General features: G+C 43.4%; 1 protein-coding gene across 1 annotated transcript in view; it reads right to left on the minus strand.

Annotated features, from left to right (window-relative positions):
* Positions 1–18,286, minus strand: part of CRISPLD2 (cysteine rich secretory protein LCCL domain containing 2) — a 35,073-nt gene extending 16,787 nt beyond the window's left edge. Inside the window, exons 1-5 of the mRNA XM_058155310.1 lie at positions 18,133–18,286; positions 6,897–7,228; positions 2,410–2,528; positions 1,498–1,630; positions 1,213–1,328 (exon numbers count right to left, since the gene is read on the minus strand). Coding sequence (XP_058011293.1) covers positions 1,213–1,328; positions 1,498–1,630; positions 2,410–2,528; positions 6,897–7,145 — 617 coding nt within the window. The 5' untranslated portion in view covers positions 7,146–7,228; positions 18,133–18,286. The remainder of the gene's footprint in view (positions 1–1,212; positions 1,329–1,497; positions 1,631–2,409; positions 2,529–6,896; positions 7,229–18,132) is intronic.
* Between the last annotated feature and the right edge of the window lie 2,439 nt (positions 18,287–20,725).

The raw sequence follows: 20,725 nt of genomic DNA on the forward strand, positions 1-20,725 counted from the left end.
TAAAATTTAAGGTTGTGGTCATCCAATATGGGCTAAAAAGGAGATGGACCGTCTGTGGTGTAATGTGTTGTGGGAACCTAATTAATGCCTTAACAAGTCACATGAACATCTTTAGCTACCATGTTAAGCCGCACCATGGAATCTTGGCTTGGGTTTGCATACTATGGAACACAACGGTTGTGTTGGGTGCATCAAGAAGAGATCTTGGGAAATGTTGACCCACCAGACATTCTCTTCATGAACAGTTTTTCTTGTTACCTTCTGGAAGGAGGCTTCGTGGTATCCAAAACACAACATCCAGATTTAGTCACAGTTTTGTTCCACATAGCATTAACCTTGTGAACTCTCAAGTTTCCTCTTTCCTCTATGTATTCAAAAATGGACAGTGATTTGTGTGGGTGTGGGTGTGTGGGTGGGTGTGGGTGTGGGTATATGTATATATATATGTATATATATGTGTATGTAACAGTAACAGAGTTGGAAGGGACCTTGGAGGTCATCTAGTCCAGGGGTTTCCAACCTTGGCAACTTTTAAGTCTTGTGAACTCTGGGAGTTGAAGTCCATAAGTCTTAAAGTTGCCAAGGTTGGAGACCCCTGATCTAGTCCAACCCCCTACTCACACAGAAGACTTTTACTAGGGATTCAAACCCCCAAACTGCCAACCTTTCTGATCGACAAGCTCAGTGTCTTAGCCACTGAGCCATCTAGTCAGTATATATATATATGTGTATATGTATATGTGTGTATATATATATATATATATATATGTTTTCTGAGGTTTTCGCGGGTGTTTGTATGTAGGTCTTTGGTTATTCGGGTTTTCTCCCACGTAAAATTGGAAGTGTCTTGGCGACGTTTCGACGAAGTCTCATTCGTCATCTTCAGGCTTCAGCTTCGTGCTTCTGGGAGCAATGCTCCCAGAAGCACGAAGCTGAAGCCTGAAGATGACGAATAAGACTTCGTCGAAACATCGCCAAGACACTTCCAATTTTACGTGGGAGAAAACCCGAATAACCAAAGACCTACATATATATGTATATATGTAGTATGTACTGTATGTGTATGGGTAGATATATATACTTTCTTTTGAGAGCAGGCAACAGAATTTCACTTGTAATGGGTGCCAGTGTGCTCCCAGTAAAAAAAAAAATGACAATAATGGTTATCTCATCTATCTCATTATTTGGCTGCACTTTAATACAAAGCCTTACTTGGGAGAATAGTTGCAGACCAAATACACCGCATTTTCCCACACTTCTCCCCACACGTCCATCCTCTTGCAGACATTAATGGCACAGCCAATTTTGTTGGTTGTAGCCCAGACCACCTGGAAAGAAACACAAGAAGCAAATCGGTTGAAAGAAATTACCCGGGCTCAATTCGTCTTGCACTTCAACATATTTTCATAACTCTGCCCGTTTGAGTGGCAAGTTTGAGTGGGGAGGGGGGTGGAGCCGTCAGTTGTAAGACTCCATTTCTGCCGCTGCAGGCCTTACCTGTGTGTAATGTGTGCACATGGGTCCTGTACATCTGTCGGGACACCAAGGGTTGCATTCATGGGGATAAGGGTAGGTGTAATCTTTTACTTCGTCGTACCAAGACTGGACGTGGAAACTCGGAGAACGATACCTAAGAAAAAATGAGAAGAGGTTCTAACGCAGGAGTCGGCAACCTGCAGCTCTGGAGCCTCATGTGGCTCTTTCACCCCTCTGCTGCGGCTCCGTGTCGTCAGTCGGCTCCACAATTGATAGGGCTTTCAGTTAGGACAGGTAGAGGAAAAAGGACGCCGCGTTAGGAGGAAACTCTATGGTGGGGGAACCGGACTTCCGGTCAGCAGAGAGAAAAGGATGCCGTGCTAGGAGGAGATTCTATGGTGGGGGAACCGGACTTCCAATCAGCAGACGAAAAAGAATGCCACGCTAGAAGGAGACTCTATGGTGGGGGAACCAGACTTCCGGTTGGCTTCAGAAGTGAACAGGGGGCTTCCGGTTAGGATCTTTGTGACTCTTTGAGTGTTTAAGGTTGCCAACCCCTGTTCTAGTGTAACAAAGAAGACCACCAATGAGCTCTTTGCCCAGGGTGCCTAGCCAGCTACAAAAAATATGCTTCTGTATAAATGAGTATTTGTGTATGTGTGAGTGTGCGTACCCAGATGCATTGTTTGTGCTTCAACATCAAGATGAATGTGGAAGCCATAAAAATGGACTGAAACCAAGCCAAAATGCAGCTAGACCAGCCAGTTCTTCCCATTAGCAAAAACACACAGCTGCATAAAAGAAAGCATAAATTCTTATGATTACAGCGGCACAGCTGAAATGTTCAACCAGGATTATGTCAAGCACATTCCACTGGTCAAACATACACATACCATCTCAAGATTTGTAGCTTGCTGGAGCCCGCAGTCTTACCTTCCCCAGTGAACAGCCAAATTCTGGCCGATGGATGGGAGGAGGCTGGCAGGCCCATGGTCCCAGATGCATTGGTGAGCCCAAGATTCAGCAGATCTCTCCAGTTCTTCATCCCATCTCTAAAGAAGACAAGGGGAGGGAAAAACACTAATAGGTCAACATATCTAAAGTCAGCATCTCAGATGTGTGGACTTCAACTCCCAGAATTCTCCAGCCAGCCTATGCGGACCGAGGGATTTGGGGAGTTGAAGTTTCCACATCTTTAGAGTTCCCTGAGGAATTCTGGGAGTTGAAGCCCCCACATTTTAAAGTGGCCAAGGTAGAGAAATATTGCTCCAACGTGTACATAAAATTAGTCATAAAACGTGCAACTCCATGTTTAGCAGGGTGTTAAATTTAAAACAGGCCCTGCCGGATCAAAGTTGTTGACTTGTTTCTTGGCAGACTTTGAACCGAACATGGCTTTTCTTATCCAGAGCGTGACAGTGAAAGATGTTCTCGCACATTCTTTAAATTAGCTGAAATTCAGACTGGAAATAGGGTGGGCCATAATTAGCCAATTTTCTGCAAAGAGCAGTTCTTGGGGCTTACAGCCTTCAAAGGAATGGCAAGTCCCCCTCCAACAGTTTGAGATGGAAAAGACTTAAAACTTTCTGCATTCCGAAGCGATAGGCTGGGATTTCTTAAGCTCTGCTAGATAGATATGAACGCACTTATTTTATTTATTCGTTAGTTGATTAGGCTCGTATGCTGCTCCAATTGCTGACAACTTTTATGAAGGGGGGATTATGAACCAGCCACAGGAGAGCCTACGTACAGCTGGTTTTTCAGCTAGATCTTTAGGAGCTCTTTTTATATTCTGTAGGAACTCCAGCAGGAGGAAAGGAAAAGCCACACACATGAGGTCAGGGTACAGAGCAAAGCCAAACACGAAGAATTAGCTAGCCGGGACAAGTAAATAGACACTAACCTGAAGAGTCTTTGGCTGTAGAGCAGAACTGGAAGGGTCACAAATGCCAAGAAAAATACATTTATTTGGCCTCCGCACTCATGTTGACTTTCCTAAAAGCAGCGAGATTGTTCCTGGTCTTACAAAAGATGGAACAAGCGCTGCTCAGGAGGAAAATGGGTACTGTCGGCCTACACAGGTATTGTGAGAAGGGGTCGTTTGGGAATTCTTGTCCCAGAAGATGGAGGCACCAACCGGACTTTCAAAACACAAGGACATACATTTTTGCTCACTCTTTCCCCTAATATCAGAAGGTTGAGTGGGGAAGTTGCGTCTCCCTGGACAATAATCCTAGCTCATCGAGGATTATGTCGTTAACTCATTAAAAATATAATTGAAGAATCCCCAACAATTAAGAACTGTCAACCCAATGTTAAGACATATTAGACTGGCGTCACTCTGAATGGGCTTTGCACTACGTATTGTATTGTAAAGCCAATTCAGGTCATTCTTTTTGCTGATGTCCTTGTGAATAAGTAAATTTGTTCCTTCTGTAAAAAAAAAAAAAAATCCGCTCTTTCCCCAATCAACTTCTGAAAGTTGCTACTACAGTGAAAGCGTCTAAACCCAATTCTGATGTAGATTTTCATTTATTAAAGGAATCCTCATAAAAGGGATTCCTAAAGGAAGAACTGGAGTCTATGGGACTGGGCCCTGGAGGGCTATCTATGGAGTGCAGTGCAGTGCAGTGCAGTGGTCCCAGCAATCACCACCATGCACTTAAAGCACCATCTCTTTAATGTGTGAAGTGATGCCCCTAAAACACTCCAGTTGCTAAGATGTGGTCACCATCTTGACTTTTCATCCCTCCCTGTGGTCATTTCCAGGAATTTTCCTAGCTCCTTGCTTCTTTCACCGGTCAGCATAAGATTGCTGTTCGAAATAACTGTTGAACTGTTGGTTAAAATAACTCAACAGGTTCATGTTAGCTTAGATGAATGTTACTTAACCTTAGCAAGCTGAAGGTTCTTGTAGGATCTTCAATGAATTTAGGCCAGTATTCTCAACCTTGGCAACTTGAAGGTGCATGGACCTCAAGTCCCAGAATTCCTCACCTAGCATATGTGGACTTCGAGTCCCAGAATTCCTCACCCAGCATTTGTGGACTTCGAGTCCCAGAATTCCCCAACCATCCTGCTGAATGGAAGTTCTGGAAATTAAAGTCCAAGTATGCCGCATGAGGAATTCTGGAACTTAAGAGTCCACATATGCTAGGTGAGGAATTCTGGGAGTTGAAGTCCATGCAACTTCAAGTTATCAAGGTTGAAAATACTGGCGTAAATTCATTTAAGGTCCTATGTCACAAAGATAGAATAGCAACTTCACTTCTTTGGTTCGACCCTCAGATAGCTATAAAATTCCTTGCTTAAGACTTTGGATTACTAGAATAATTGGATCCAATTGTTTTGACTCATACCAAGCCATGTATCAATGCAAGCGGGTATAATCAATCTTAGCTCTGTGGGATCCCTCCTTTGTATTTAGAATGGATCTGGTATCTTGTACAGACGGAGAAAACGTTCTGTTCTCCCTTATACACGCACACATACACACCCGTTCAATCTCACGTTTAATGGACATTTGGCTTTGCATGAAATCATCTTTAATTCATATTTCTTGGCGTCTGGAGAAGTGGCCCTACGTCAGAAGAATGTTCCATCAAAAGCCTGTGCATGGTCACATAAACATGTGAAAATCTTTGTTTTTCTTTTAAAAAAAAAAGTCACACACACACACAAACTTCTGAGAAACGGTTCCTGCATTCTTCTCTTGCTGACAAACCTAGAATGATAAATAGCAAACGACTGGGAATATTTTGAAGCTAGAAGTGTGTGATTTATTATTTATTTTCTCCCTCTCTCTCTCCCTCTCCCTCTTCCAGATTCCAAAATCTCTTCTAGATTTTTAAGTTGCTATTTGTAAAGAAAGGCACTCTTTTTATAGTAAAATGTTCTCTTGCCATTTTTCCATTCCCAATTCTCCCAAGAGAAGCTTGAGAAAGAGGGGGTCAGCGTCATCTCACAGGGTTGGTTCCCAACTGGACGAGGATGAAGAAATGAAAAATAGAAACGTATAATCCTGCAGAAGCCATGTTTCTCAACTTTAGCAACTTTTAAGATGGGTGGATTTCAACTCCCAGAATGCAACCATGAACAAAATGTAGACATTAGGGTTCCTAGGGTCTTTTTCCAAGGAGCAACATTGAGGGTCCAAGCCTACAAAGGTCTGTTTTGGGACCGGCCCTTCCAACAGATGGTTCCTTTCTCACTGAAATGACTCAAGAAACTACAATCTGAGTGGATTTTAGGAAAGGCTTAGAGGGAAGATTTCTTGCTCCAGAATTTGGGATGAGTAAGTGTCCTCAAAGGAGAGTGGGACAAGATTAAACTCTAGGCTATGTTGATAGATGGAATGGAATGGCATGGCATGATTCACAAGCGTCTCTTCTTCAGAATTCTCTTCTTCTCACAGATGGAAGGACCCAGAATGCTTATGGGTGGTCCTAAAAGAGTTACTCACCAGAAAGTTTCTAATCATGCATTTGTCTGTATGCCTGTCTATCCATCCATCCATCCATCCACCCACCCACCTACCTACCCACCCAACCATCCATCCATTCATCCACCTACCTACCTAGCCATCCATCCATCCATCCATTCATCCATCTACCTACTTAGCTATCCATCTATCTATCCACCCATCCACCCACCCACCCACCCACCCACCCACCCACCTACCTATCTATCCATCAATCCATCTATCTTTCTACCTACCTATCTATCCATCAATCCATCTATCTATCTACCTACCTACCTATCCATCCATCCATTCATCCATCCATCCATCCATCCATCCATCCATCCATCCATCTACAGTATCTATCATCTATCTATCTATCTATTTGTCTATCTACAGTATCTATCATCTATCTATCTATCTATCTATCTATCTATCCATCTAACTATCTATCATCTATCTATCTATCATCTATCTACCTCGCTACCTTCCTTTCGCTCTCTCTCGCTCTCTCTCACACTCACACACACAAACATACACATCTATTTATTTATCATCTACTTCTCTACCTTCCCCTCTCTCTACCTCTCTCTCTAATCTATTTAATCTGTCTGTCTGTCTATCATCTATCAATCTATATTTATCTGCCTGCTCTCCATCTGTGTGCTGTCTTTCTATCTATTTTCCACCTAATTTATTATAGTTAGCTGTTGAGGTGTTCTGTTAGTTTACAATAACATCACACACAAAAACAGAGATATTGAAACCAAATAGATAGAATGATTAGAAAGAATAAAAAAATCTATGATTAAGGCTTGTGTGCTCTCATCCCCAATACACCATGCTAACTTCATCTGCATTTCTCTTTCTTGTTCGATCCAATTTTACCAAAATGCTGCACAGAAACAGTACATCACCGATTGGCTATGGATTTATGCACATTCCTCAATTCTGAACTCACCATGTATTCCATGTTGGATGCTGAAGGGTAGACTTCCCCTCTCAATTTATTATGAAGCATCAGGATTTCGTCTTGGTCATTTTTGGAAATTGATCTCTTGGCCCTTGAGTGCGGTTGCTCATCTTGGTATCGATTAAGGATGTTTTCCAAATGGGTGGCATTGGGCAAGAAGAAACAGTGGATGCCATGAGTCAGGAAGAGGAGGAGGGATGGTGTCATGAGCCAAGGAACGGTAGGACTCTTAGCCATTTTCTGCCTGGTGGAAATGAGAGGTGCACAAACAATACCCTTCCAAGTATTCAAACAATCCTCTTCAGCAGTATTCTATAGACCTATAATACAAAAATGGGGAAAAATGTGATTATTTTGAGTCCTACAGTGAGCAAGCTTTTCAACCTATGAATGGTGTTCCTTCAAGTTGTTTCCTGTTCTCTACTCATCCAAACAAAAAGTTTAGAACAGGGGTGTGTGTGTGTGTCTAATTTTAAGACTTGTGGACTTCAACTCCCAGAATTCCTCAGCTAGCCACGGCTTGCTGAGGAATTCTGCTGGCTGAAGCCCCCAAGTCTTAAAGTTGCCAAGTTCGAAGAACCCTCTCTTAGAATACTTAGAATTTCAGGAAGATGAACCTGTAGCTCTGTGTTTCTGGGCCATTAAGACAAGAGATAGGTAGAAGATTCCTTCTTGAACAAAATTGAAACGTTTATCTACATATTTCACGGGCGAGTGGGGGAAAAAGAACAGAATGGTCTAATACAGGGGTCTCCAAACTTGGCAACTTTAAGACTGGTGGACTTCAACTCCCAGAATTCCTCAGTCAGCAAAGCAAAGCTGGCTGAGGAATTCTGGGAGCTGCAGTCCACAAGTCTTAAAGTTGCCATGTTTGGAGACCTCTGGTCTAATACAGAGCTTCCAAAACGAAGGTAAATTATTCCCCAAACTGGATAAAAAGAAGATAGCAACAAACAAACCCAATTTCAACAGGGGCATTTAAATTAATACAAAAGGGATTTAGCTACATTGGGTAAAAAGGACTTTCTGATCAGAGATTTGAGGTAATGTTTGGGAAGCACTGGTCCAGCCCGAAAGGAGGAGGACAAGTTAGGTCTATATCAGTGATGGAGAACCTTTTCGGCACAGAGTGCTGAAAAGGGAGCACCCACACTTGTCTGAGCCACAACCTGGAAGAGGATATGCCCAGGGCGCTGGCACACACCCCAAAATAACCTTCTGATTTCTGACACATGCATGCTCGCCGGCCAGCTAGTCTTCTGGGTTTCTGGCGCAGATGCGCGTGTGATAATCAGCTGGCTGGCTCGCATGAAAATGGAAGACCACCTCCTCCAGTTTCTGTTCCTGCTGCATGCACATGTGCGCCAGAAACCCAGAAAAGGAACAGGCGACACCGTGTGTGCCAGGCGACATGGCTCCACGTGTCACTTTGGGCACGTGTGCCATAGGTTCGCCATCACGGGTCTATACTCAGTTTAAAGTCTTGAATAATCCTAATCTTAAAATTGTTAGTTTGCAAGCAGCCACCCACTGGAGAATGAGCTTGCTAAATACTACCGTGTCCCCAGAATCTAATTCATTGGCACATTGGACCTTCCCAAATAGAAGTTAGAAGAGGTCAACAATGAGCTGTGAGCTGTGTCTTCTTGGCAGCAAAGGAGAACAGAGGTCTTGCCAGTTCCCGGGGATCTCTGGCTGCATCAGCAAGATGTCACCAGAAATTTCAAAATTGGTGAGAGTCCCATCCGAAGAGAGTGCGTCAAAGCTCTCTGCACAAGTTTATTTATAGGCTCCTTAGGAAAGAAAGGAAAGGAAAGGAAAGGAAAGGAAAGGAAAGGAAAGGAAAGGAAAGGAAAGGAAAGGAAAGGAAAGGAAAGGAAGAAAAGAAGAAGGGAAGAGAAGAGAAGAGAAGAAGAAAAGAAAAGAAAAGAAAAGAAAAGAAAAGAAAAGAAAAGAAAACCCTGCCTTCTGGGCTAAAGTGATGTTGCATCCCCTTTTCCACTATCTTGTCCCTCCAGGAAGCGCAGAATGATCTCCCAGCCATTCATAGTCATCCAGATGTTTGGCATGTGGTTGAAGATGATGGCAGCTGAGGTTCCATTTGTCCCCAGTGGTGGAACTCATGGAAAAATCAGTGGAGATACCACAGACGTTCTAGCTCAAACGTCTTCAAAGGATTCATCCTAGCTCCATTCTTGATGAGGGCTCTACAGTTTTCAGCCCCAATTCATTCAAATTCATCCAAAACTATCTCTGCTTCTTCAAAAGGTTTTCTTCCTCTTCTGAAGAGTGTGTTGGAAGTTAAAACCCACCCCTCTCCTAGAAAAATGAAATATTTTAAGATATGCTAAAAAGGCAAAATATTTCCCTAAAAGAGAAGTAGAAACTTGTTACCCGCCCACCTTTGTCAATGGCCCATTAAGGCCTCAGCATCCCATCTGCAACCCAAAGGACCCATCTAGCAACAGAAACTCCCCACATGGCACTTCTGGGAAGATTACATCAGCCAGCAAGGCTCGATATGACCTCTGACAGCAACCAATCAGGATATTCTTCCTGTGCCCCAGGAAGTTCAAAGCCAAAGAGGGTATAAAACCCAGGGACTCTCAGCATCTCGTCCCTTTTCTTTTCTTTTCTTTCCACCATTAAACCATCTTTCCAAACAGTCTCCAAGTTTCCAGTGTCTTTTTCCCCACTTGGAACTGAACCCAGATGGACATTTCTTCCAACAAGTGTTCCAGATGTTAGACATTTCTGGGGTGGCATTTCTGAGCTAATAATATTTTTTGAGATATGGTCTAGATATCTGGTTGGGTTTGGGTTTTCAGACTCATTGTTCTTCAAGAATCAAGCGCTAAGAACTTCAAAATTCAACCCTGAGCGACCAGTATCCCCTTCTCTTGGTACCTTGATCTTCATCACTCTACAGCAGGTAGAATGGACACAAAAGGGTGGGGCTCCATTCACATAGATATGGCCCTCATCTTAGATTCTTTCTTTCTTTTTTACAAAGACTCCTTGCCTGCTATCATTCCCCCACCCCCTCCAGCCATCAATGCCTCTGCAGCCTTCTCACATCCTACTTGGCAAAGATGCCCTGGGAATAATTCCATCCTCTTTTAATGAAAGCACGGTTAATCACTTGGAACGTGGGTGTAAAGGAATATTTTCTAGATCAAGACATGATCAGTCAAGAAAGATGCAGGAGAATGCCAGGAGAATGTGGTCTGGAAGACCAGACATTCATATTCTCCTCTCAGAGGCCACTTTCCAATGAACATCAGAGATTAACTCCCATCTAGCATTTATGTGCAGTTCATTGAACGTTCTTGGGAACAGAGGGAAATAAATTTTATTTTCCATCAAGTTGAGTGAGGTGAGTAGAAAACAGCTGTGAAAAACTTTGCAGCAGGGCGTTAGTCTCTGTGTTGGGTCCAAGCCAGGAAAAAGATCTACCAAGGATTATAGAAACCAAGTTTAACAGAGACCAATGAATGATCTCGTGGGAAGGACTTCCTTTAGAACCATGAACCTCAAGCTTGGCAACTTCAAAATGTGTGGACCTCAAGTCCCAGAATTCCCCAGCCAGTAATGCTTTAGAGCAGGGGTCCCCAAACTTGGCAGCTTTGTGGACTTCAACTCCCACAATTCTCCAGTCAGCATAGCTGGCTGGAGAATTCTGGGATTTGAAGTCCACAAGTCTTAAAGCTGCCAAGTTTGAAGACTTCTGATTTAGAGGAGGAATGTCCAACCTTGGCCACTTTTAAGACTTGTGGACTTCAAGTCCCAGAATTCCCCAACCAACCATGACCAAGGATAGACACCCCTACTTCAGAAAAAGATGGCACTTCCCAACCCCTGTTCACGCTCATAAATCAAGAAAACTTCACTTAGATTTTGGCTAAGACTCATAAATCATTTTGTGATAGACACCCTATCCTTTGGTTGAATCTTCTTCTTTCCTGGTCTTCTGAGCAGAGAATTCAACTTACTTCTACTGTGCAGCAATGAAATGGTGTCCCGTTTCCCCATCTCTGCTGGCTGAGAATATTTTGAATATGAAGATAGTTTTAAATCTGAGCCTTTCCCAGCTGGCTGGCTGGCTATGATCAAGGCTGGCATTTTTGTACATTCAAAGCAAACATTAGCAAGAAACATTTCGTACTAAGTGGCGTATTTAAAACAGCAGGAGTTTTTTTTAAAAAAAAAGGTGAGGGGGGGGAATATTCCTCCCCTCCCCCTCCAAGCCCCATAGAATAAATCTTTTTAAAACTGGTTCCCTTCAAGGGCCTCCTGGCATCTACACGCTGTGTGGCGACTTTCAGCGTGATCCCCACTGATTGTCTCCAAAATCCAAAAAGTACAGATAAGTCTAGGCAGCTGACATTGGATCTTCCCCCAAATGATCCAGCCTGGTTTCTCAAATGATAAATCCTGGGGGCAACTCCTGTCTTAACCTCGTTTTTTAAAAAGAAAATCTCTCTCTCTCTCTCCCTCCCTCTCTCTCCCTCTCTCCCTCCCTCTTTTGTTCTTGTAAACTCTCCTCCTCTTAATCTCTTCAGCCCTTCCCACCCACTCAGTTCCCGCCCAGCAAGAGGCAAATTTGCTGAGGCTAACCTCAAGCCGCTCTGTTGGTAGACAGTCTGACCCACTTTGGGGAACAATTCTGACTTTCAGAGTTAGGGGCCTTATAAATAGATGGCTCTTCTGCCAGGCACCCACAAGGCTACCCTGTAGCCTAATCTGCTCACAAGTGTGTGTCCTGCTTTTACAGCATTTACACACATTTTACAGCATTTACTTCCCAAAATCCCCAAAGCTTCAACCAAAAACTGTCTACTATTGACCTCACCCCATTCCTAAGAGGTCTGTAAGGGGTGTGCATAAGAGCACAAGCGTGCCTACTGTTCCTGTACTATTGTTTCCTTTCGTTATATCCAATTAATATAGTTATTACATACTCACGCTTATATATATGCTTATATATTGTACAGTTATTTCATGTTTATGCTTCTATATACTGTGTGACAAAATAAATAAATAAATAAGTGTGTGTGTGTGTGTATGTATATACACAATATATGCCTATATACAAACTGTGTGTATATACATACATATACACATTATATATGCAGTGTATAAAATTATACATATCATACACACACAAACACTATATGTCTACATATACAAAACATTCATTACCTCGTTCTGTCTCTCTCCTTCTTTTTCTCTATCTCTCTTTTCTCCCCCTCTCTCTGTTTCTTTCTCTCTCTCTCTCTCTCTCCAAGGTACATGTGCCTTTGGAAATCAAATCCTTAATGACTTCTGAGAAGCCCAGAGGATTCAGAGGCCCCCACCCATATCAGAAACAGGTCAGCTGTGTATCTAATGGAGCAGGGGTCTCCCACCTTGGTCCCTTTAAGACTTGTGGCCTTCAACTCTCAGAGTCCCTCCCTGGGATTCTGGGAGTTGAAGACCACAAGTCTTAAAGGGACCAAGGTGGAAGACCCCTGTAATGGAGCAAACCCCCAGCAGAGAATTATTTCCTCTCTTTCTTCCCCAATTCAGAGATATTTCCCATCTATGATCCTATCCACCCTGGTGGATGAATGCAAGGATGGAAGAGATCCGCCTTAATTTCCCACAATGCTTCAGTGCGATGATAGGGTTATCCTGGCACCGGGACAAGGCAGCCCACTGAAACTGCTGGCTAAGCCTGTTGGAGATCTGCTAAGGAAGAAACAGTTGTAACTCTTTGGAGAAGGAAACTTTGGGGAAATTAAAAGGCAAATTTTAATTCTTTTCCCTTCCCAGAGGCAGGATAGGTCCCTCTTTGGCATCAGATTCGGTTAAGCCTCTCGCGAGAAGGAAAGGCCTCTGGCTGAGCGGAAGTGCGCTTCCTTCCACCTGTGGAGGCCTGCCAGGTGGACCAATTTCAAGCATTCTTGAAATGGAAACCATTCCGAGTCAAAGCAGGAACACTCCAGACCAGGGGTCTCCAACCTTGGCAACTTTAAGACTTGTGGACTTCAACTCCCAGAATACTTCAATTTCAATTCTGGGAGTTGAAGTCCACAAGTCTTAAAGTTGTCAAGGTTGGAGACCCCTGCTCCAAACGACAACCTGCTCTCCACAAAGGGGCACTCTTCACAAAGGGGCTAGCCCGTTTCCCCCAAGTGCGTAATTGACACAATGCACCAAATGCCGTGTGGAGCAAGGGAGCCATTTGAGCTCCACTAATAAAAACCAGTGGAAGAGGAGTTGTAAACACTGAGGTCAGCCAGGACAACTGCAAGCTTTGTTCTCATCCAGGACCCTGTCACAGACAGTGGCCAGAACCAGATGTTTTGGCCACAAGATGATTTAAATGAAAGGCTGAGATTACTTGCCAAGCGAAGGGTGCTTCGTCAGCCAGGCCCACATTCCTTGGCACAGCCAAGAGTCCAAAAGATCAGAGGATCAAACTGAGGTCACTCTGTGGACTTTTTCATTGTTAGTATGGGAGCATCGAAGTATGGGATTCGTTTTGCCTTCGATCCAGGCAAATTCCTCCCCTGTTGACCTGTAGCTCTGTTCCTTTCTTATGGTATGCTCAATCTCCTAGATCAGTGTTCCTCAACCTTGAAAACTTGAAGACATGTGGACTTCAACTTCCAGAACTCTCCAGCTAGCCAGAGTTGAAGTCCACACATCTTCAAGTTGCCGAGATTGGGATATACTGTTCTACAACTCAACAGACTGGCCAACACTTATATTCATCCTCGTGTCCAGTTGCTAAATTGGTAATGATGGATGGAATAGTCTTATAAACCATGGCACCTCCAAAGAGGAAGACGACTACCACAGGGTTTGAAGAACTGAAAAGGTCTTTTCTAGCAAAATTGCTCCTGAGCCACAGTTCACAACTTGGGTTAGAAAATTCTGTGGTTTGACAGTTCTCTCTGTCAAGAAAGACTTTGATTTACCGAAGCTAAATCTCCTGCCACTGAACTTCATGAGTGGGGCTTTGAGAAGCACGCAGACATATCTGCCTGCCAACTTATTTCAACCTGGCAAGGAAGGAATCACTTGCTCTCTCGGCAGCTTAAGATAACACCACTAACTAACTTCAAGCTAGGATTTGGAGCACCGCCTTGTATCTCATGATAAAAGAGAGCAGGCACTGAGTGCTCTTGGCTCTCAGATTTGCAGGAATGTCTGCTGTAGAGAAGCTGGAGATTCCAAAGAAGCTCTTAGTTTCTGGGTCGCCGAGCCCCAGCAGGGTTTCTGTTTTGCCAAATATGTAGCACAATACGAGGTCATTCACCCAACGTAATCCAAACGGAGTCCCTATTTGCTGCATCATGTCAAATGCCCTGCATCATAGACAGGGTTGGCTCTAGCGTTACAGACATAGTGAGAAGGACGATCTCAAAATTCAGTCATCAGGAGAATGACGTCCCCAGCTTGGCTGTGCTTCTTTCTTTCTTGCCAAGACAGTCCATGGCTGTCCAGAAATTCAGGAAATTTGATTGTACCAAATCAGACTATTGACCCATCAACCTCAACTCAGTCTATCCCAGTCTGTTGGCAGTCCTTCAGATGCTTAGGGCTGTCGGTTTTATCCCCTTAGATCAGGGGTCTCCAACTTGGGTTCCTTTAAGACTAGTGGACTTCAACTTTGCTGGCTGAGGGACTCTGGGAGTTGAAGTCCACAAGTCTTAAAGGGACCCAAGTTGGAGACCCCTGCCTTAGATGAAATTCTACTGCCATGTGGGACAATTTAGATGGTTCAGTGCGCTCAGATCTGAGTCCCAGACAAGGCCAATCTTGGTGAATGGAATCATTGGGTCTTCTGCCAAAATCCCTGTTTTGTTTTGGTGAGGGCCCTTGCTGGTAATTCTGCCCCCTTCCAGATTTTTTTTCCCCCATTTTCTTCTGCAAGGAAGAACATTCAGAAATGAAGAGAAGGTCCTTACTTTCCTCCATGTGGATTAGGCCCAGAAAAAAAGAGGTCAAATGGACAGTGACCATAACCAAAGACAAAGTGGGAATCTCATGTTCAACAGTACTGGAAAACCTACAGCCAGAAAGACCTCTTGATTTTACACAGAGTTAAAGATCTCTTTAAAAAAAAAAACAACTCCCATAAACGTTTGTTTGATTTGGAATTGGGAAAGATGGACTTTAAGTTCTTTCTGAAGGAACATGCTGCCATCTAGTCCAGCTGCGTAAACTTTATATTTGTTTTAAATCAGGAGAGCGCATTTGCCTCCTTACTAATCCACCCGGCTCCTGCAACAGATGCTCTCTTAACATCTGGGATTGATCAGCAATCCATGAATCCACAGGGTGGGGGGGAGGGGAGCCAGACATGGAGCTCAAGTGGAAAACTAATCAAGAAGGTCAGGACAAAGGGGAATTCCTTGCGGTGGCCAATCAGTGTTGAAGCTCTTTCCCATTCGGAAATCAAAGAAAATCTTGCTTGGAAATGTCATGCTTTGGCCTTCTCTATTTCTCCCCATTCCTCCCTATGGCAGTAAGTAGGTAACAAGTCTCAAACAACATCTGGGAGTTGGATGGGAGAGATAGAAAATATTTCAGAGAGATTTATTAGCAGATGCGATCATCATTCTTGGTTAGGATAGGCAGAGGAGACAGAACATGCTAAGAAACATAGGATGGGCTCCTTACTCATGACTCATCAGCAGAGAAAGGGAAACTGCTCAAGGACGGCCTGAAGTTGGCCTTCCAAAGGATTTCCAGTGAGTTGGCAAAGCCAAAAGGAGATAGATTTTTCTGAAGGTTTGCCCATAGTGACTGCAGACGGCAACGAGTTTGGATGGACAAGAATCTGGTTTCATTTATAAGGCTTTCTTCTGACCCTAATCTCATCTAAGTAGGTCAACCTGTTGTCATTAAAGCAATGTACATTTTGGGTCTACGTTGCCCTGAAAATGTTGTGCTTGTGTGTGTGAGACAGAGAAATATCTATTTTGGGAGTTCTAAACTTCTATGTAAAGAGATTGTTAGTCTCTACAGGCTGATAAATCTGAAACACTTAATGTCGATTTGTCTTCAGTGGCTATGCAACATTGACTCCTTTTTCTAACGTTGGGCTAAATTGTTGGATAAATTGCTCTCAAGTTTTGAAATTGGTACACAAAGTGAACAACATAGACCCAAAATGTACTTTCCTTTAGTGCCCGACCGATTGACCCTAACCCTAACCCTTAGATGATCAGGGAGAGAAGAAGATTTTCTTTACCCATCCAAACTCAAGGAGCAATCTACTTGGGGTTGTAGCTTCAGTTTTCCATTAAAATATTTAAATTCTTGGGCCACCTTCTTCAACTTTTCCTTCGCTTCAGAACCTCTCCAACCATCAAATACTCATAAAGGAAAATATTTGTGGCTCACGGTTGATGTTACCTAGTTTGGGGAATCTGCAAGAAAACCATCAACTTCAGAGAGGACCAACGACCTCTCATCAAGTACTTCAACCACTATTTGATGTAAATTGCAATTACTGAGCATATCTGAATTCTATTGAATGGAATAGGCTTTCTATAATAAGTACCTTAGTCTAGGATTAAGCCGATGCAATGAAGAGACAAAGCAAGCAGTGTTTTCCCTAGTTAAAGGAGGAAATTAAAATGACCATGAAGACTGGCAATTCTATATTATGCTCTACAGTCCTTTGGGTAAAAAATGGCTCCATTCAAAGCAGGCAAAGATCTGGCCCTTGTTCTGTTATAACTTGATACTTGTGAATAAAACCACCACACTCTTTCTGACTAGCTCAAGATAGGTGCACAAAAGATGCTTGAGTGAATTCACCTACTTGCTGGGTGTGCCCTGCTAATCAGAAAGTAAGCAAACACATCGGCTTTGCACCCGCCAAGCCTCCAATGAAAAGAACTTTAAGCAAAGCTGAAATGAACTGGAAGTTGTGTGGATGCAGACCCTGGCTTTGTACTGGACCTCACGAGGTAAGCTGCAGTTCACCTATAGAGCTGCCCCATGGAAAGAGAAGTTCTGCATCCTCCTTTAAAGCAAGTAGTACACTCCTGAATCATTGGTATGATTTTAAAATGTGGAATTTGGTCAGGTGGCTTCTATTCCCCTAAGAGAAAGAGAAAAAGAAAGAAAGAAAGAAAGAAAGAAAGAAAGAAAGAAAGAAAGAAAGAAAGAAAGAAAGGGGAGAGAGTAAGTGAGGGAGGGAGGGAGGGAGGAAGGAAAAGAAAGGATATGAGGAGAGAGGGACAGAAGGAAAAGAAATAGGTAAGTAAATAAGGAAAAGGAAAGGAGGGGGAGAAAAAGAAAGAAAGAAAGAAAGAAAGAAAGAAAGAAAGAAAGAAAGAAAGAAAGAAAGAAAGAAAGAAAGGAAAGGAGGGAAGGAAGGGAGGAAGGAAGGAGGGAGGAGGGAGGGAGGGAGGGAGGAGGAAGGAAAAGAAAGGATATGAGGAGAGAGGGAGAGAACTTAACATAGTGTAAGCCGCCCTGAGTCTTCGGAGAAGGGCGGGATATAAATGCAAATAATAATAAGAAGAAGAAGAAGGAAAAGAAATAGGTAAGTAAATAAGGAAAAGGAAAGGAGGGAAGGAGGGAGGGAGAGAGAGAGAGAAAGAAAGGAAGAGAGAGAGAGAGAGAGAAAGGAAAGAAAGAAAGAAAGAAAGAAAATAGACAAAAGAAAGGAAGAAAGAAAGAAAGAAAGGAAGGAAGGAAGAAAAAGAAAGGAAGGAAGGAGGGAGGGAGGAGGAGGAGGAGAGAGAGGAGGAGGAAGGAAAGAAAGGATATGAGGAGAGAGGAGAGAAAGAGAAAGAAGAGAGAGAGAATGGGAGAGAGAGAGAAAGAAAGAAAAAGAAGAAGAAGAAGGAAAGAAAGAAAGAAAAGAAGAAGAAGAAGAAGAGAGAGAGGAGGAGGAGAGAGAAAGAAAGAAGAAGAGAGAGAGAGAGAGAAAGAAAGAAGAAAGAAAGAAGAAAGACAGAAAGAAAGAAGGAAGGAAGAAAGAAAGAAAGAAAGAAAGAAAGAAAGAAAGAAGAAAGAAAAGACAGAAAGAAAGAAAGAAAGAAAGAAAGAAAGAAAGAAAGAAAGAAAGAAAGAAAGAATCTAAAAGCATTCCCCCCCCCACCAAGGTTCATCTGTTGCATGTTTATACGGTAGGAAAAGGCAAATCTCGCTCCAGATAAGTAGCTCCCCACAAGTACTACATCTGGCCAGAGGACTCAAACGGTGCGCTCACCTCTGCAAAGGAAGGGAAAACTTGCTTTGATCGGATCCTCTGAATTCCGCTCGGGGCGAAAGAAACGCGCGTCTGCCTCTCTGGCCAGCCCGGGAGAAGAGATGGGCGACGGGCGAAAAACCTCCCGGCCGAAAACTGCAGGAGATCGCCGACTCTTCCGCCTTTATATAACCCTCTTTCGCTTCTTCCCACCCCCTTTTTTCATCAGCTCTCCCTCGAGGCAAGCCAAAGGGGTCGAGGATGCCGAGATGGCCTCAAGAGAAGTTTCTTTAACCCTTCCGCTCCCTTCCCCTCCAAAAAGTCTGCCAGGATAAAGAAGAGAGAGAGGGAGAGAGAGAATGGGAGAGAGAGAGAGGGAGGGAGGGAGGAAGTGAGGGAGAGAGACAGAGAGAGGGAGGGAGAAAGGGAGGAGAAAGAGAAAAGGTGAGAGAGGAGATGGAGAGAGGGAGGGAGAGAGAGAGAGAGAGAAGGTGAGAGGAGAGAGAAAGAGGAGGGAGGGAGAGAGGGAGGGAGGGACGGAGAGAGACATTAAACAAAGAGACCAAGCAGATGAGACAAATCCAATCTTTGTTTCTTAATTTATTTACTTCTGCCACCATCAGCTTTTTCCCCCCTTTTTTTTCTCCCTCCAAGTTGCAAGCCAAGACAGCAAATGTCTCGTAATTGACAAGCCTAGCAGGAAATTGACAGGAGTGCTGTTGGGCAAACAGGAAAAAAGAAATGGGAATGGGAATGGGGAGATTTTCTGGAGGGTGGGGTTGTCCTGCATTTCTTCAGTGGCTTCCATTGTTGGCAGATTTTCTAGACAGTTCCAGAGTGTCAGCCCTTTGAGGTAGACCAGGTTTGAACACCCAAGTCATGAATATTAAAACTGGTTTTATGATGGAGGTATAGTAACAAGGGTCACATCTGAGATGCTTTCTCATATTACATTCCTGCTTTGGACTCGGATTTCTCTTATCCAACCATTGCCTAGGTTATGCCTGCTCCTCCTGTCCCTCAAGGTTATTTTCACTAAGTTTCTCTCTGCTCCCACCCACCCCAAATCCAGATTTAAAGATGGGAGAGAAGGACTTTCTTTCACACAAGGTGAAATCCTTTTTCTTCCGTCTGTGGATGCATCCTGAAGAATAATTGTGGAGAAAAATGGAAAGAGCTCAATTCAAGCTCCATTAAAGATGCTGAGACTCTAGAAAGAGTGCAGAGAAGAGCAACAAAGATGATTAGGGGATGGAGGTTAAAACATATAAAGAACGGGTGCAGGAACTGGGTATGTCTAGTTTAATAAAAAGAAGGACTAGGGGAGACATGATAGCAGTCTTTCAATATCTCAGGGGTTGCCACAAAGAGGAGGGAGTCGGGCTGTTCTCCAAAGACCTGAGGGTAGAACAAGAAGCAATGGGTGGAAACTGATCAAGCAAAGAAGCAACTTAGAACTAAGGAGAAATTTCCTGACAGTTAGAACAATTAATAAGTGGAACGACTTGCCTTCAGAAGTTGTGAATGCTCCAACACTGGAAGTTTTTAAGAAAATGTTGGAAAACCATCTGTCTGAGATGGTGTAGGGTTTCCTGCCTGGGCAGGGGGTTGGACTAGAAGGCCTCCAAGATCCCTTCCAACTCTGTTGTTGTTGTTGTTGTTGTTGTTATGTCCAAAAAGGAGGAGCTGAAGATTCAAGGAAGGACATTATGGGAAGTCCTTCAATTACCAGAAGAGGTAATGATGAAACAATTCCCATATTTGTTTTCCTGAATTGGGAAGGTGACTCTGGATCAACTATCTAGATCAACTATTGCATTTTAAGAGTTGTGGTCTAAGGCTCAGAAGCAGTTGGAGTAAAGCCGGCTCTTTTGAACTACTCTAAACCCAAACTCCCATGGAGATCATCCAAGTCAGATGTCCAGTGTTCCATTCTTGAATTCTCACATGAAAAACATTTCGTAAAATAAATGGGAAAATTTAACAGTCTGGTTAACCCAGGGGTCTTCAAACTTGGCAACTTTAAGTCTTGTGGACTTCAACTCCCAGAATTCCTCAGCCAGAAAAGCTGAAGTCCATAAGTCTTAAAAGTTGCCAAATTTGGAGACCCCTGGGTTAAACTCTCATCCACAAGAGCTTCCCAGCCAATCTAGCACTAATAGGAAAAAAGGCCTTCCTGTAGGTGATGGGTTTGAATTACAGCCCATAAAGCTAAGAAAGGTTTTAGAAGGAGTGCCAATTTACTAGCCCTAAGGACATGTGGATGATTAAGACTCCTTCAATTGGATGGCAACCTTGAGTTGAGTATGTGGAGGAAAGGATCCAGCTGCTTCATAGAAGTCCGCTTCAACTTACAGAGTGAGCATCTTTGCTTGGATAAGGTCACAGTTTTACTTCTGGCCTCTGCGGCTAAGATCCAAAAATACATTTCTTGAGATTTACATCAACGGCCGATAGTCAGTGCCAGTTATGCAAAACGGAATGGGTCAACAGTTGGACCTCTTTCTATGCTTCTTGGCATCTGAAGGTTCTGGGTTCAGTTCTTAGCATTTCAAAGTTAGTTTGGAAAGCTTCCTGACCTTCCAACTGCTTGTGCTGTCCAAGGTAGGGCTAA

Source organism: Ahaetulla prasina, chromosome 12 (assembly GCF_028640845.1).
Source record: "Ahaetulla prasina isolate Xishuangbanna chromosome 12, ASM2864084v1, whole genome shotgun sequence".
Classification (NCBI taxonomy): Eukaryota; Metazoa; Chordata; class Lepidosauria; order Squamata; family Colubridae; genus Ahaetulla; species Ahaetulla prasina.